General features: G+C 45.0%; 1 protein-coding gene across 1 annotated transcript in view; it reads right to left on the bottom strand.

Moving 5' to 3' along the window:
- The window catches only part of LOC126094684 (UDP-glucosyltransferase 2-like), a 114823-nt gene that overhangs the window by 52003 nt on the left and 44678 nt on the right, over positions 1–18142 (bottom strand). The window contains exons 3-5 of the mRNA XM_049909205.1: positions 16938–17119; positions 10860–11319; positions 6990–7212 (exon numbers count right to left, since the gene is read on the bottom strand). Coding sequence (XP_049765162.1) covers positions 6990–7212; positions 10860–11319; positions 16938–17119 — 865 coding nt within the window. The remainder of the gene's footprint in view (positions 1–6989; positions 7213–10859; positions 11320–16937; positions 17120–18142) is intronic.

Genomic DNA, 18142 nt, shown 5'->3' with positions numbered 1-18142 from the left:
TACAGTCTGGACTTGAAGACTTGCTTTTATTAAGTGATTTAGGTTGCTTCACTACTCCGAGGATATTTACTCCTATGTTACTCATGTTGGCAGCTGTCCTTGATTCGAATTCTGGAATATTTACTACGTTTTCTTTTGTGAAGGCATTTCGGAAGGCTGTGTTTAGTAACTCTGCTTTGGCAGCACTGTCTTCGACAGTATCACCGTTGCTATCGCGCAGAGAAGGCATTGATTGTTTCTTGCCGCTAAAATACTCCACATACGACCAGAATCTCTTTGGATTTTCTGCCAGATTTCGAGAGAGTTTCGTTGTGGAAACTGTTATAAGCATCTCGCATTGACGTCAGCGCTAAATTTCGAGCTTCTGTAAGAGGTCGCCTATCTTTGGGATTTTGCGTGTGTTTAAATTTGGCGTGTTTGTTTCGTTGTTTCTGCAACAGTGTTCTGACCCGTTTTGTGTACCAAGGAGAATCAGCTCCGTCGTTTGTTAATTTATTTGGTATAAATCTCTCAATTGCTGCCGATACTATTTCTTTGAATTAAAGACACGTCTGGTCTGCACTTTTATTATTAATTTGGAAGGAGTGGATATTGTCTCCCAAGAAGGAGTCAACTGAATTTTTATCTGCTTTTTTGAATAAGTGTATTTTCGTTTATTTTTGGAGAATTTGTGGATTACAATATCCATTCTCGCTACGACAACCCAGTGTTCACTAGTCCCTGTATCCGTTTTGATGCTCGTTATTAACTCAGGATTATTTGTTGCAGAGAGGTCAAGTGTGTTTTCACAACCGTTTACTATTCTCGTGGGCTCTTGAACTAACTATTCGAGATAATTTTCAGACAATGCGTTTAACACAATTTCGGATGATGTTTTATGCGTCTCTCCGGCATTAAACAAGTATTTTCGCCAAAATATCGAGGGTAAATTAAAATAGCCACCACCTATAATCGTATGAGTCGGGTACGTGTTTTAAATCAAACTCAAGTTTTCTTTGAACCGTTCAGCAATTGTATCATCTGAATTGGAAGGTCCGTAAAAGGATACAATTATTTTATTGCGGTTGCCAACAGTGACATCTGCCCATACTAACTCACAGGAACTATCTACTTCAATTTCGCGACAAGTTAGACTACTTCTAACAGCAGCGAACATGCCGGCGCCAATCGTTTTTAGCGTATCCTTCCGGAACACCGTTAGATTCTTCGCAAAAATTTCGGCTGAGCTTATATGCTGCTTTAGCCATCTTTCAGTGCCTATAACGATTTGAGTATCAGTGCCTTCTGTTAGTTCTTGGAGCTCTGGTACTTTCCCAACACAGCTACGACAATTTACAACTGTTTCACCGATGATTCCTGTATCTATGTTCTTCCTGTGCTCGGCCTGCACCCTTTGTGACTGAAGCCCTTCTTGTGTTTTCCCGAGACCCTCTAACCTAAAGAACCGCCCAGTCGACGCCACACAGCCCCTGCTACCCGTGTGGCCGTCTCCTGCATATAGTGGACACCTGACCTATTCAGCGGAACCAGAAACGCAGCCACCCTTTGGCCCAAGTTGAGGAATCTGCAGCCTGCACTGTCGCAGAACCGTCTGAGCCTCTGATTCAGACCCTCAACTTGGGTCTGTACCAGAGGTCCGCAATCGGTCCCGTCGACTATATTGCAAATGGGCAACTCTGCTTTCATCTTGCAAGCAAGTCTGTCGGCCTTCACAGTTAAGTTATGTACTTTCTTTTCAGTTAAATCAAACTTTTAGAGCTAAGTCGTTTACTTTCTTTCTCAGAATGATGCAAGTGTAGTCTAGTTCCTTAACCCTAGCATCTATTTCGTTGATCAGCCTGAGAGGGGTCTGGGCAGACATCTTTAGCTCCTTAAATTCACGCCCAAGAGACTGAAATTTTCCCTCTATGTACAGACGCACTCTCTGTCTATGTACACCTATCCCCTCGGGCTGAGTGGCTGACATATGTGCGAACTTGCCCATGATGCAGCATATACCAACCCATCATCACTTTTGTCATAGCTACATATATATAAAAACTTCTGGAAGTTCCATCTATACCTAGCATCATTCAGTTTTCTTGACTTATCAGTAACTCGAAACCAGCTGTGTGTGATTCCAGCAATCTGTGTATATCTTTACAAAATCATTCACTCACATGTCGGTACCTACATGCGCCTGGTAAATGTGTTTTAAATTCAAAGTGGCTCGTTTAAAAGCTATAGTGAAATTTGCATTATCCCTCACCAAGTGTTGTGGGATTCTGGAATATGTCTGACTCAAATAAATATGTCAACACACATATGATGACCAAACCAGAAAGACCGTAGAATTTGATCCTGGTTTTCCACTGCAACATCGTCAAATACGAACACTGTGTTTCGCTTTACCATTTTGGGGGGGGGGGGGGGAAGTGGAGGGGGAGAGAGGAGATTTGTCTGCTTTGACTGAATGTCGTGTATTTTTCACCATCCACATCATGCAATATCTTTTGCAATGGCTGGTACTTGTGTTGAAACAGCGTTTTTGAAAATACACATACATTCTCAAAGGATCCTATGACATGAGAACATTTGTCCTGCTGCCGTTGGATGGACCTACAATCATCGCTCGTATATTATTTGGTAGGCATATCCCATTCTTCTTCTTATTCTGGTCTTCTTCCGCACCACCACAGGACCATTCGCTTACAACAAAGTCCTGATTCTTCATCCACCTTCTCAGGATCCATGATACTGACAAAATCAGATTTTGGTGTGCAGTGGGCTTTTATAAAAAATGAACACTTGTGATAACAATATGTGTAGCCACTATAGCGCAATCATCTTACCAACTGATCTATCGTGACTACATTGTAACGAGAGGATTCTGAATTAAGAAATAATGCACATGATTTGCGTTAATATGTATGTATAGAGGGTGTTTCAGAAGTGATGGTCAATAATTCACACACATCGAAAGTACAGATCAAAAGTAGCTCAGAAGCTACAGTAAACAAGGATCAGCAAATCAACGGTTGCCAAAGTATAACATTAATTCGCGTTGGGAACCAACTGCAAATGCGCTTGGATACTGCAGTATTTACTTTGGTATCTCAAGGTTTGGATTGACTATCTGATTGTTGCATGCACAGCTACTTCCCTTTCCCCTCATGCACTGTGCCATACTGGCCTCACAGTCAGTTACGAAGGTGACGGGACCATGGACAGAAGTTACACCAAGGAAGAGTATGCAGATGTGCACTTCATCTATGGCAGAGCGAATGGCAGTGCCCTTGAGGCTGCATGATTATGTGAAAAAGCTTTTTCTCTTCACAGGTAGCCTAACAGGTGTACATTTAGCTGGCTACATCAGCGTCTTAAAGAAACTTCGAGTTTTTCACACCATATATGAACACATGATGTTGACGAAAAGTTTATACGCTTTGTACACGAACGTCCGAGTGCATCAACAAGGAGGATTGCTACCCAAGAGCGTGTCCCGAGTCATAGCAGTGTGTGGCGGATTTTTACATTGGCAAGTACTCTGTCCATATTATCTCCAGCGAGTGCATGCCCTCCCTCCTAGAGAGAAATTCTGCCATTGGCTGCAACAGCAGTGAACCCTAAATCTCCTGTTTGTAAGCAGTATTCTATTAACAAATGAGGCTAGATTTAACCGTGACAGTATTTTTAACTACCATTACTGTTAGATTTGGGCCAATGTCAATTCTACTGCAACAGATGCATCACGTCATCAGCAGCATTATTCGCTGAACGTCTGAGCAGGACTGCTCGGAGACCACTTAATTGAACCATGCCTCAAACCACTCAGACTAACCAGACAGCAACACATGCGGTTCCTGCAGACTGTACTTCCAGACGTATATGAATACGTCCGACTGAATCACTTGAGTATGTGGTCCATGCATGATGGAGCTTCAAAACATTTTCATTTACAACTGTGCCGGCTTCTAACTCGGACGTATGGTTGTGCTGGTGTAAGCTGTCGCCAGCACACCGTCAGCAAAGATGGCATGCGAAGATCGATAGTAGGCACTGAATCAAGCGCGCCTACCACAAGAGAGGACAGAGACACACCGACAAGCAAAGCGCCACCAACGCTATCTCGGCCGCATGTATTTAGGCCGCTGCTACTGACCAGAGGATCTTACTGACTCAATCACGCAGTTGGCGTCTGTCAGTTATCTCACAGAGTGGATATAGTTCATCACAGGTTAAGACAGTACATAGAGACCAGATTAGTGACTGTAGCAGGACTTCTGCTTACTAGCAGTGAGACTCAAGTTTGTAATAGCAAGATTACCGACATTGTCTGCAAGGGGACTATTACTGAAGAGCTTGTACCACAACACATGGACGCTATTCAAGTTTCCAGTTCATGTAAATAAAGACTTGTAGTAATCCACGTGTGCATTTGTGTTGTAGAAAGAGGATACCGGCCATTCATAACAACATGCTCTCACATGCTTCCTTGCACTACAAGACTTTACAATAGTCAACATCGGATAGGTAGAGGAGGGCCTCTGCTATGGTCTCCAAGGTCTCTGGTCTGAAATTCCATGGATTTATGTGTGTGGGGCCATATCAAAAACCTGGTCTATGCTACCGAGGTAAACTCTCTTGAGGAATTATGCTTGTGAATTGAAGCAACCTTAGAGCATATACAGAATTCCCCAGCACTGCGTGAGAGGTTTCGTAACTTATTTCAGAGACGTGTTCAATGTTGCATTCAGATGCACAGACAACATTTCATACATCTACTTTAACGCTTAGGGATCCCATGTGTTCCCAGACACTGATGAATGGCAACAGAAAATGTGTTGTATCTCGACAACACTTGATTTGTGTAGCCATGTTTATTTGAGATTTTTAGCCGCTTTTGGCCTGTACTTTCCATGTGTGAAATATTGACCATGGCTTCTGAATATATAATTTACATTTCAGCATTGATACATAGGATGCATTACATCAACAACAAAAACCACTAATTCATTTTTTACAGTATTTCCGGTATGCACTAAGTACCTTGTGTATTTCTTTCAAACTGATGGGTGTTCCTTTAGCTTCTTCTTTCGACACCGTATTTATACACAGTTCTAAATTGTCTGAATGCACACTGTATGTGCGGAGATAGTTCATGATGTCTTTACACACAGTTTGAACATACAGCAGCCCACAGTTCAGTCTTTCCAGCACAAGGGATAGCACCATCTGTAGGCTGGACAGGTTTGTAATGGTGGAGTGTTGCAGATAAATGGATCAACGTACAGGTTTCTCCATGAGTGTCACGCCACCGTACAATGATGTTATAGATAGGGTCAGGCCACCAAAGTAAATGTTCAGAGATGGAGAACACTCGGAAGTCATCTGTTGCTCGATGCAGTGTTGTGCACGACACAGTTCATCCCATTCCAACTCTGTAAACTAGACTCTGACACTTCTCGATTCATTTTCAGTCTCTAACACAACACTCCAGTCACTGCTTACTGATGCTTCTATGTGAATATCTAAGCGCTTCGAACTGTTAGCTGTTAAAAAAGTTGAAGTGAAAAGCAGTAGGGCAGTGGGGGGATTGGCAGCTTCTCATCCACCACACAACACTCTGTCCTTGCAGTAACACTGGAATGTTCTGGGATGATGCGTGTCTTGGAGTCCAGTACAGTCCTCCAGAGGCCACATTTATTGGTTCCAACACGCTGACAAGTTCTGCTAGAGGATCCCACAACACTGCAGGTCCCGGCGAGCTGGATGTCGTCTCAGCTGAAGCTGAAGTCGAAAAGATGAAGAACCATTATATCCAATAATAGCACCTACAGACAGAGAGACCAAGATGTATTATTTAGTAAGGAGTACTTACTTCTCTGCTTCATCCTATTTTGCTAGGGGCAGCTGCACGATCTCCGCTGTTCACACTTCATGGTTCTTCTTCTTCCAGAGACTGACTATGACTGAGACCAGGGAGCTACCTTGTTCACCTTATATCCCCTACATCACGATCAAATGCTTGGAAATTAATTAGTCAACCTATTTATTGACTTTGGCAACGATTCCTAGTCAGTCATTTGTCTTTGAAGAAGTTCTCGCCTGCGCCAGTACCCAACAAGGGAAGGCTTGGGTGTTTCCCACGTGAACGCTATTTTTTTCATGGTGTGGTCTGGTCATGACTGGCGGCACATGCGCACCCAGCAGTGGTACGTGACGGGAAGTAACCACTTGAAGCACGCTAATATCACGATACATCGGCGGTCCTTCACAGGGTGGTGCGGGATCTGACAGCTGTGCGTGGTGCAGCCCAGCGATCGCCAGATATATTTAGCATGATCTGTGACTGTGTAATTACATGTGGTGAGTGTTTCACAACGGTACTCCTTATGATATCAGAATAAAAAATGTCGCAATTGTTTAAATATTCCACACACTGTATCACATAAAATGTTTAAGTAAACAATATTCCACACACTGCAATCGATTTCCCACCAATCAATCAATATTTTCAGAAGAGGGCAGTATCCACCAAGGAAAACTGTTCCACACAAAAGGATATTGACTTAATTAATTAGTCAATCAATTTGAGTGGTGGGAAGGGGGCTACTCGAATAGCTCAAGCCTCACCTGAAGCAGCTCATGTTCAGTAACAGAATATTGGAAGTGGCACAATAGGTCAAGGATTATTCCTACAATTTTTTTCTATAAACACAATTAATTCATCGATTAATTTGATATCAAAAGTGTGCTCTTATCGGTGAGGGGGAGGGGTTGTACATATCCCAGATGGGTGGGGAAGATGGAAGAGTAGGGATGGGGCTTGCTCTGAAGGACAGATTATCCCTAGGGGGTCATCGGTCAATTAGCATAACAATAGGTTAAGGCTTTAAATCAATCAAGTTTCCTCTGAATATATGCTTGGCCCTCCTTGGAAATCCGAACAAACAAAGTGCGTCGCTCTCTCACTTCCAGAGCACACAGTGTAGTGTTCGGGTACTCACCCAGAACGTCCTGCTGGGGCAGCCACTTGCTGACCATGAGGTTGGCTGGCTGGTCGGGCAGGGTGTCACTCTCCCACTTCCAGAGCACACGCTGCGGCAGCTCGCGGAATGCCTCCACAAATGCCTGTCGCTTCCAATCTGGCAGCGAGTTGCTGCGCACATTAGAGCCCAGACTGAAGTAGATCACTCCATGCTCTGCTTCGTCCAGGAATTTCTTCACGTCCTGTGGGTACAAATATGTCTCCTTTAATCACACTGTCTATACATATACGTTGGGCTGACGTGAACATGACTTGGAGTGTTGTGCGGATGGAGTTGTGTGCTCCTCTGCAGAGGAACAAATCCAGATTACTGTGCAAAGAGAATTAGGTAAAATGTCTTAAAGATGCAGGAAACTCAGTCCATCTTGCTCAAATTGAGGTGGCATAAAATCTAGATGTACTAAAATATGCAAGCTGCATCGTGCTTGCTGAGTGCGTCTGATGCATTTACTAGAAAAACAGAAATCAATGTTAAAAAAAAAGCGATAAAAGGCTGTAGCATTCCAATAAAATAACACATTAATATATTAGTACCAAAGAATTAGATATGGTATACTACTTCACTGACAAAATACATACGGGAATGTTACAAAATGGTATTACATCATTAAACAATGGTTTTTTATAGTCACTTGGTCGTATTATCGTTATGATTTCTTTGTTGCGTAGAAATAAGATTTAAAGTATATATATATGTATATATATCCAACGAGACCTGATTGCCACGAACAACAGTCGTTACCTGGTACCTGATATCACTGAACGTGTACATCTGAGAAAGGAACGTGTTATTAACAAGCAACCAAACTCATCAAGAAACTCATCAAGAACAAAAGCCATCTCCATACCTGACATGCATTTGCCCTTCTTGTATTGCGTTTGTCATGTGTAATATTAGGTTTAGATCTAATCTCAAACTGTTGTACGTGCTCTACAAAACTTGGAGCTCTAGGCATTGGTTTCTGAGATTTTTCCTGTCTCTGTAACCTCATTTATTGCGACTTCGCGAAAATTGACAAATTTTATCTTTACACCCTAGTTTTTAATGTAGCCATGTGACATCTTGAACAAGATAATCAAATAAAATTCTCTTCAAGAGAATCCTTAGTTGTCTTTTATGAGATAAATAATCTGTAATATATCATCTTTTTTTAAAAAAATGTCGAATCCATATACTCGAAAACTGATGTGTCAGTTTCCGCGAACCTGACCGACGACAAAATTTGGCGGAGTTTACCCATTTTTATCCCTATTCTAGAAGTGTGGAATTGTTTCAACTGAAATTGGAGAGAAATTGGCTCCGCCTTTTTGAATCAATGTTAAAGACTTTTTCACCAGGAGCAAGAAAACACTCCAGAGACATGAATAACTCTGAAGATGGAGCATTGTGAATTACTCATTGAAGGTTAATTAAAAACAGAGCACCAGTCTTGACTAAGACACTTTATTTAGCATCCCAATATAAATGCTGTACAAAAATAATGTAAATTGAGTCACTGAAGTAGATAGCTTCAATTAATTAAAGTCCAAAGGTGGCAAAAATAGCAAGATACATCCATTATTCACATTTTACTTCAAGTAAGAACAGAGTTAGTCTCTGTGAAGGAGTGAAACGTGATGTGTCAACATAACGATGAACTTGTATTTCCTGTAATTACTGTAGCGCCAATAAACGCGAAAGGACACCATGCATCTTAAATAGAAGGGTGAGTGACCTCTTTGAACCATTCACTATCTCATGCACTTTATTATCTAAATTTCAGTGGAAACCAAGCTTAGTAAAGGATCAGGAACGGGGAACAAAATACACTACATGACCAAAAGTATCCGGGTACCCCAAAAAACATATGTTTTTTGTATTAGATGTTTTGTGCTACCACCTACTGCCAGGTATCCATATCAGCGACCTCAGTAGTCATTAGACATCGTGAGAGAGCAGAATGGGGCGCTCCGCGGAACTCGCGGACGTTGGAAGTGGTCAGGTGATTGAGTGTCACTTGTGCCATACGTCTGTACGTGAGATTTCAACACTCCTAAACATCCCTAGGCCCACTGTTGCCGATGTGATAGTGAAGTAGAAACGTGAAGGGACACGTCCAGCACAAAAGCGTATAGGTCGACCTCGACTGTTGCCTGACAGTGACCGCCGACAGTTGAAGAGGGTCATAATGTGTAATTGGCAGACATCTATCCATATCATCACACAGGAATTGCAAACTGCATCAGGATCCACCAAGTACAGTGACAGTTAGGTGAGAGGTGAGAAAACTTTGATTTCATGGTCGAGCGGCTGTTCATAAGCCACATATCACGCCGATAAATGCCAAACGACGCCTCGTTTGGTGTAAGGAGTGTAATCATTGAACGATTGGAAAAACGTTGTGTGGAGTGACGAATCACGGTTCACAACCTGGCGATCCGATGGCAGGGCGTGGGTATGGCGAATGTCCGGTGAACGTCATCTGCCAAGGTGTGTAGTGCGAACAGTAAAATTCGGAGGCGGTGGTGTTATGGTGTGGTCGTGTTTTCCATGGAGGGGGCTTGCACCCCTTGTTGTTTTGCGTGGCGCTCTCACAGCACAGGCCTACATTGATATTTTAAGAACTTTCTTGCTTCCCAGTGTTAAAGAGCAATTACGGGATGGTGATTGGATCTTTCAACACGTTTGAGCACCTGTTCATATGCACGACCTGTTGCGGAGTGGTTACACGACAATAACATCCCTGTAATGGACTGGCCGGCACAGAGTCGTGACCTGTATCCTATGGAATACCTTTTGGATGTTTTGCAACGCCGATTTGGTGCCAGGTGTGGTGTCACCGCCAGACACCACACTTGCTAGGTGGTAGCTTTTAAATCGGCCGCGGTCAGCTAGTATACGACGGACCCGCGTGTCGCCACTGTCAGTGATGGCAGACCGAGCGCCGCCACACGGCAGGTCTAGTGAGACGTACTAGCACTCGCCCCAGTTGTACAGCCGACGTTGATAGCCATGGTTCACTGAGAATTACGCTCTCATTTGCCGAGACGATAGTTAGATAACCTTCAGCTACGTCAATTGCTACGACCTAGCAAGGCGCCATTTATCCTCTGCTGGTTATCTTATATAGCCTGTACCGTCAGACCTATGTTCTCCAATTATGGAATAAAGTTAAGTATTCTACCAGTTACTTCCTGCTTGCTAGTCTTATTTCTCTGACCTGTTCCAGACCTCACGACAGCTTGCGTGAGCTTTCACAGCGTGCATTTCGGCCTCCTCAAGAAACGGTGTTGGCACTTATGTCAACACTTCACCAGGCCTCACCGACCGACATCGATACCTCTCCTCAGGCCAGCCGGAGTGGCCGAGCGGTTCTAGGCGCTACAGTCTGGAAACGCGCGATCGCTGCGGTCGCAGGTTCGAATCCTGCCTCGGCATGGATGTGTGTGATGTCCTTAGGTTAGTTAGGTTTAAGTAGTTCTAAGTTCTAGGGGACTGATGACCTCAGCAGTTAAGTCCCATAGTGCTCAGAGCCTCTCCTCAGTGCAGCACTCCGTGAAGAATGGGCTGCCATTTCCCAAGAAACTTTCCGGCACCTGATCGAATGTATACCTGCGAGAGTGGAAGCTGTCATCAAGGCTACGGGTGGGCCGGCACCATATATTACCGCTGAAGGACGCTACGAACTTGTTAAGTCATTTCCAGCCAGATGTCTGTGTACTTTTGATAACATAACGTAACTACTGTGCAATACGTACTCGTACTGTGTGGTACTTCAACGGCTGTAATTTAGACACTCCTACTCCATAACGTTACGCAAAAATCGTAGAGAAGTATCGAGAGCCTTACCTTCGGCAGTGGCTTCTGCTCAGTCGCGACGTGTATGCCGGTCAGCTCGATGATATTTGGAAGATGTGGCCGGGGATACTCCATGCAGAAGTGGTTGTTAATGATTAAGAGGCTGAAGTTCCTTTCCATCTCGTAGATAGGTGGAAGATCGGACCCAAAGTACTTGTGCATCAGCTGCTCTTGAGCGGGCATCAGGTCGTAGAACCACATGTACATGAGCCTCAGGTAGAAGTAGGTGTTGTAGAGGCGCTGCCAGAAGTCCATGTGGTCCGAGTAGCCGAGCCACATGTCGGGCATATAGGCGGGGTTCATCGGGTTCCCGAAGCCGTGGTAGATGGACGACGGCGGCGACAGCGTGATGAAGGCCACCGCGGGCGGCGCGCCCACCCTCTGGATCAGGCCGTAGTACGCCAGGTAGCCGAGGCGCTCGAAAATCACCAGGTCGAACTTCTCACCGGAACTACGAAAACAAAACGAACTGTTAGCTTTTCCAATAAAAAAGTTGTGAGGGACGGTTTTTTTAAAGCTTGCACCACTGCGTGATTGATGAGATGCGTATGTTCCACTAAAACATCTCGCAGCCCGTTCTTGTAATTTTTCCGTTTGTTTTAATCGTCCTTTTTTTTTCTTTATTGTGATTTCATTCCCCTGCCCCATATGGGCAAGGGAGGGCTGTCAGCGGCACAATCTGCCGCTCTTCAGCCAAGTGAAGCGACAACTAAAACAAGAGTAAAATGATACATACATAAGGAGATAAAAAAGGGGAACATAAAACAGAGTAAGGGGAGAAAATGGAGGTAAAAATACACTGACATGGAGACATTCATGGGGGACAGTTAAAAAAGTCACCAGAAAGTTGAAAAACACAGTTGGCGATTCTTAAAAAACAGAGAAGACACGGAATGCGCTTGCACAGGTTAAAGGTCGGCCACAGTATTAAAAACACTCCGGAACAACACACTTAAAACCCACTTGGAGCACACACGACGAAGAATAAAACTGCCAGGTGGGACCTGCCGATGGAAAGGTCAGAGAGGATGCAAAAGGAGGGGAGAGCATGGGGCAGCTGGGGAAGCGGCGAGATGAAGAGAGGAGGGGCATCAGTGGGTTCACGAAGAGGAAGGAGACACGTGGGGCGGGAGAGAAAGAGGGAAACAGGGCAGGAGGGAGCGCAGAGACACTGTTTAATCGTCTTCCATTCCATCCCGAAATAAAGAGAGAGGGACTTGTAGAACTTGGTTCTTTCGAGATCAGTCTAGCTAGAACATTTGGCCAGAGGGATTCAAATTCGGTATAGCACGATATTTTTGAAGTTGTGGCCCTTACGCAGTCGTAGTATAGGGGGCTGCGACCCACTGAAGTGGCAAGTCTGTATATCCCGACACTAAAGTAATACACAGTTTTGACTTCTGAGCGTTGGGCTGTATGTGCCCCAAAAATGTCTGGTGCTGCCATCTAGCGTGAAGCTTTCCGAACTTGGTAAAAAAAATACTGAAATCTCCGGTTAGGCTTTATTCCGTGCTTGTGCAACAGTGCTTAACCGGCTGTTAGTCGTAGTTTGTACAACCGGCCAAAGTGCGTGCCTATATACAAGGCTGTGAGCGATCGAGTGGCGGAATGTGTGTTGTAGATGAGGTGGAGTGTCTGCTTTACGAAGATCAGATCAAATCATATCACCGTCTTCTTCATTCCAAGAATGTCCGTAATTGTGTTTCCTTACACATTATAAACAGCGTTTTGAAAGATTGCTACACTCCTCAGAAAATCTGCTGGTGTGTACATAATTGATAATGGACTGCATATGTCGCAACAGACTTGGTATAATGTAAACAAAATTAGTGTTATATCTCAAAATCATCTTCAAATTTTGTGATGATAATTTGGTTCAAATGGCTCTGAGCACTATGGGACTTAGAACTACGTAAACCTAACTAACCTAAGGACATCACACACATCCATGCCCGAGGCAGGATTCGAACCTGCGACCGTAGCGGTCGCGCGGTTCCAGACTGTAGCGCCTAGAACCGCTCGGCCACCACAGCCGGCTGATAATTTGCTTGCTATATTTTAAGTTTTTAATTCGCATGAGAATAAGCCTATTCTGGTACTGAAACATACGTTTTCCATATTTAACATTCTGCTAAGTCTCTCTACAAACAACAATTTTACTTTAAAATCCCAGACCTTAGTGAGGACACGTACCTAGTTAGGTTCATGGCACATATGTGACACACCATATTGATTTTCAAACTCGAGCAATACAACATGTGTTTCATTGGTACTAAAAGAGTGGGTTTGTTTATGAATGACGTAGGTTTTCTACCATTTACTTTTTGAAATATTTCAATGATTTTACAATGAGGAGGAAAAAAACCGTAAGTTACGCTTAATCAGAAGGTACGACAGTGCAGCAGATACGTATAACGCTTTTGTCTCGGAACATGGGGTCACAGATAAGCAGGTTAAATTTAAGCGGAAATCACTCTACCTCTACGTCTTTACTACGGAAGTCACCGTACGTTTGTGTCGGAGGACGCATACGATTCCCCCCCCCCCCCCCTCTCTCCCCGCCACCCGGCTCTCATCCAAGTTCTCTATAGTATTTGCGGCTGGTGCTGGGAGGAAAGAAAGACTGTAGGTACTTCTATTTACTCGTACGTTCGTACTGAGTTTGATACAGGCTGAAGGAAATTTTTTGATTCGCATTAAAACGTGAGTTTTTTGAATGTTTAGAGTTCATCTCTTCGCAACGCACAGCGTCCTTCTGGTACGCACCATCTCGCCCTGGACTTTGTTGCGTTTCTTGCTCTCACACCGGTTCAGAAAACGCGTAGCAAAACTTGTACTTTACCTTTGAATTTTGTCTCTTTGATTAATCCAGATTAGTACAGGTCTCAATTAGAAATATCTTAAAATTGTTTGGAGTGAGTGTTTTTAAGAGATGCAGTTACGCTCGTACAGTTACTGAGTAGAAGATTTTTAAAGCAATGAATTTTCGTTACAGGACACATGAACATGAATACGCTTGTGATTTGATGAGTTACTGTAATCCTGGTGAGATACCGATAACGGTCAAAAATACTGGATCTGCTTATCAGATGTCCACAATTAAATGAGACTGACCCAAGGGAATACTCCTCGCGTTAATTCTATTGCAGATGTGTCCAACCGCTATGAGGTTTGTTGAAGTCAGGTTTCAGGTAAACACTCTGCGTCTATTGTGAGTTCATCGACTCAGTATGGCCGGCCGCTGTGGCCGAGCGGTTCTAGGCGCTTCAGTCCGGAACCGAGCTGCTGCTATGGTCGTAGGTTCGAATCCTGCCTCGGGAATGGGTGTGTGTGATGTCCTTAGGTTAATTAGGTTAAAGTAGTTATAAATATAGGGGACTGATGACCTCAGATGTTAAGTCCCATAGTGCTTAGAGCCATTTGAACCATTTTTCATTCAATATGATACAGCTCAGGAAAAATGGGGAGGTCCGATGTAGCATAGAGCCCATGCTTCCTAGCGAGGCAGTCGATACGTTGCTACCCACCGTATCCCAGTGTTCGATTGTGGCTCTCCTGAAGTCACTCAGTCCGTGAGAAGGTTACCGCGTCGCAGTTCAACTGGTGCCAAGCAGGCTCAGTCGGATTCATACCAGGCTGCTCTATTTATTTGATTCCTGACTCATGTGGGAAGGTGTTACCAAGGTGGGCGCAGTCAGCACGTGCGTTGTCCTAAGACGAACTTTAGCTGAAGTGTTGAACGCAGGTTTGTGTTTTTTTTAGGATCCTGTTCCAATGCTGTAGAGCTTCAAATTACCCTAGATACCAATGAGAGACGATTGAAATCCATGCATGATTCCGAAACAAAGCTTGCATGACCCACCATCCTGGTGAACAAGTGGTAGTGCATATGTCGGATGGGCAATGGCAGCTAGCTGGATGCACACTCTTCTTCGAAAATCATCAGGAGTACGGAAAGTTCTGCACTCGTCGGTTTCCATTTTAGTTCTCACACCCACCTTCTCCGCACAAAACTGTCGTGGGCTTTGTATCTGTGTTCGTCATGGCCACCAAGAACCCACACTGATCGTGTGGAGACCAACCAATACGTATAATCCCGTCCTCTCAGTAGCCTCCAAAAATGAACCTCGCAGTGGCCTTGCCTCCTCTCCGTATCGATCAACTTATTTTTTGGTTTTCTGTCAACAGCTGGTGATGCTAACCGCGGGTCATCACTACGACATACACTCCTGGAAACTGAAATAAGAACACCGTGAATTCATTGTCCCAGGAAGGGGAAACTTTATTGACACATTCCTGGGGTCAGATACATCACATGATCACACTGACAGAACCACAGGCACATAGACACAGGCAACAGAGCATGCACAATGTCGGCACTAGTACAGTGTATATCCACCTTTCGCAGCAATGCAGGCTGCTATTCTCCCACGGAGACGATCATAGAGATGCTGGATGTAGTCCTGTGGAACGGCTTGCCATGCCATTTCCACCTGGCGCCTCAGTTGGACCAGCGTTCGTGCTGGACGTGCAGACCGCGTGAGACGACGCTTCATCCAGTCCCAAACATGCTCAATGGGGGACAGATCCGGAGATCTAGCTGGCCAGGGTAGTTGACTTACACCATCTAGAGCACGTTGGGTGGCACGGGATACATGCGGACGTGCATTGTCCTGTTGGAACAGCAAGTTCCCTTGCCGGTCTAGGAATGGTAGAACGATGGGTTCGATGACGGTTTGGATGTACCGTGCACTATTCAGTGTCCCCTCGACGATCACCAGTGGTGTACGGCCAGTGTAGAAGATCGCTCCCCACACCATGATGCCGGGTGTTGGCCCTGTGTGCCTCGGTCGTATGCAGTCCTGATTGTGGCGCTCACCTGCACGGCGCCAAACACGCATACGACCATCATTGGCACCAAGGCAGAAGCGACTCTCATCGCTGAAGACGACACGTCTCCATTCGTCCCTCCATTCACGCCTGTCGCGACACCACTGGAGGCGGGCTGCACGAGGTTGGGGCGTGAGCGGAAGACGGCCTAACGGTGTGCGGGACCGTAGCCCAGCTTCACGGAGACGGTTGCGAATGGTCCTCGCCGATACCCCAGGAGCAGCAGTGTCCCTAATTTGCTGGGAAGTGGCGGTGCGGTCCCCTACGGCACTGCGTAGGATCCTACGGTCTTGGCGTGCATCCGTGCGTCGCTGCGGTCCGGTCCCAGGTCGACGGGCACGTGCACCTTCCGCCGGCCACTGGCGACAACATCGATGTACTGTGGAGACCTCACGCCCCACGTGTTGAGCAATTCGGCGGTACGTCCACCCGGCCTCCCGCATGCCCACTATACGCCCTCGCTCAAAGTCCGTCAACTGCACATACGGTTCACGTCCACGCTGTCGCGGCATGCTACCAGTGTTAAAGACTGCGATGGAGCTCCGTATGCCACGGCAAACTGGCTGACACTGACGGCGGCGGTGCACAAATGCTGCGCAGCTAGCGCCATTCGACGGCCAACACCGCGGTTCCTGGTGTGTCCGCTGTACTGTGCGTGTGATCATTGCTTGTACAGCCCTCTCGCAGTGTCCGGAGCAAGTATGGTGGGTCTGACACACCGGTGTCAATGTGTTCTTTTTTCCATTTCCAGGAGTGTAGATATTCAGTGTTTAGTGTCTCACGGTTACAACTGGAATCGAGCGAGTAGTTGTGACACTAAAATCGTTTTCCGAAGGAGAAGAGCTATTCGGAGTTAGTTTCTTGTATTGAGTCACTACCAGAATCAATACATCCCCGTAAAATCCCAGCTTATGCTCTATCTCTAAGAATTTCGTTGTCCGTGCGATGTTAAACTCACAATCCTCGTTCCTCGTGGGTGTTTAACTTATTCTGGAGGAGAATACTGGTAGCTCTTTCTTATAGTCAGTTCCCATAACATGTAAGCAACTGGAGACGTGTCAAGCGGCTTTATCTGATAATTTTAATATGCTATTTGTCAATTCATTATTCTAGTGCATTGTATTTTATACTGAATGTCACATGTAAATATCTTATGGCTGTTCACTGAAGAGTACTCACCTTACGAATTTTTGAACTTGTGGATCACTCATCTGCAGTTCTATTGAAGCTCTCGGAAAGTCACGCAACATTTTGACCGTCTCCGTTGGTGGTTCTTGGGACATCTTCACAAAATCGTAGTCACCGCGCATATGCTTGTAAGAGATTGAAAGGTCCACTTCTGTGTAGTTTTCATGATTTATCTGCAAAGAAATAAATTTATTCTGCAGAGTCTGTACAGCTGTATTCACCTTAGAAAGAGCAGGATAGGATCTATGGAAAGAGTGACGATTCTTCTGAGTTATAAACACGTCAGACAAATATACGTCGTACGATGTTCAAAGAATGTGATAGTACCTTTTATTTCTGAATAGAGTCTATTTTACTTAGGCATTTATAACGTAGCACCAGGCATGACACATATAAAATACAATGAGGTGAAAGAGCCATGGGATAGCGATTTGAAAATATACAGATCCCGTACACAAGGTATAAAAGGGCAGCGCATTGGTGAATCTGTTCTTTGTACTCAGGTGTTCCATGTTAAAAGATTTACGACCTGATTACGACTGCACGGCGGGAACTGACAGACGTTAAACACGGAATGGTAGTTGGAACCAGACGCATGGGACATTCCATTTCTGAAATCGTTACGGAACTCAATATTCCGAGATACAGTGTCAAGAGTACGCTGAGAATACCAAATTTCACGCATTACGTGTCACCACGGACAACGCAATGGCCGACGTCCTTCATTTAACGAATGAGAGCAGCGGTGTTTGCGTAGAGTTGTCAATGCTCACAGACAAGCGACACTGCGTGAAATAACCACAGAAATCAATGTAGGACGCACGACGAACGTATCCGTTAGGACAGAGTGGCAAAATCTGGCGTTAATGGCCTATGGCAACAGACAACCAATTAGTGATGGGGAGCTCGTGAATGAGTCGTTTAAATGAACGCTTCACTCCAGTGAAGTGTGAACTAACCACTCAATTTCAATGAACTGGTACTTCAAACTCTTCACAGGTAACACACTCCACACTTTTTTCTAGTTCACTCACTCTCTTCCCCTCTCCCTCATCCAATTACATCGGCGCTACGTCACTTATTCTCCCTTCACTTCAGTCCCCCCTCTACTGCCTGTCGACGAATCGCGCGGCGTTTGTGGGAAACGATAGGTTTGCGTGGGGTTTTGGTGGTGAGGGGCGAGGGGAAGGCAGCGT

This window comes from Schistocerca cancellata, chromosome 8, assembly GCF_023864275.1.
Source record: "Schistocerca cancellata isolate TAMUIC-IGC-003103 chromosome 8, iqSchCanc2.1, whole genome shotgun sequence".
NCBI classification, from domain to species: domain Eukaryota; kingdom Metazoa; phylum Arthropoda; class Insecta; order Orthoptera; family Acrididae; genus Schistocerca; species Schistocerca cancellata.
This window is presented reverse-complemented; position numbering and strand designations above follow the sequence as displayed.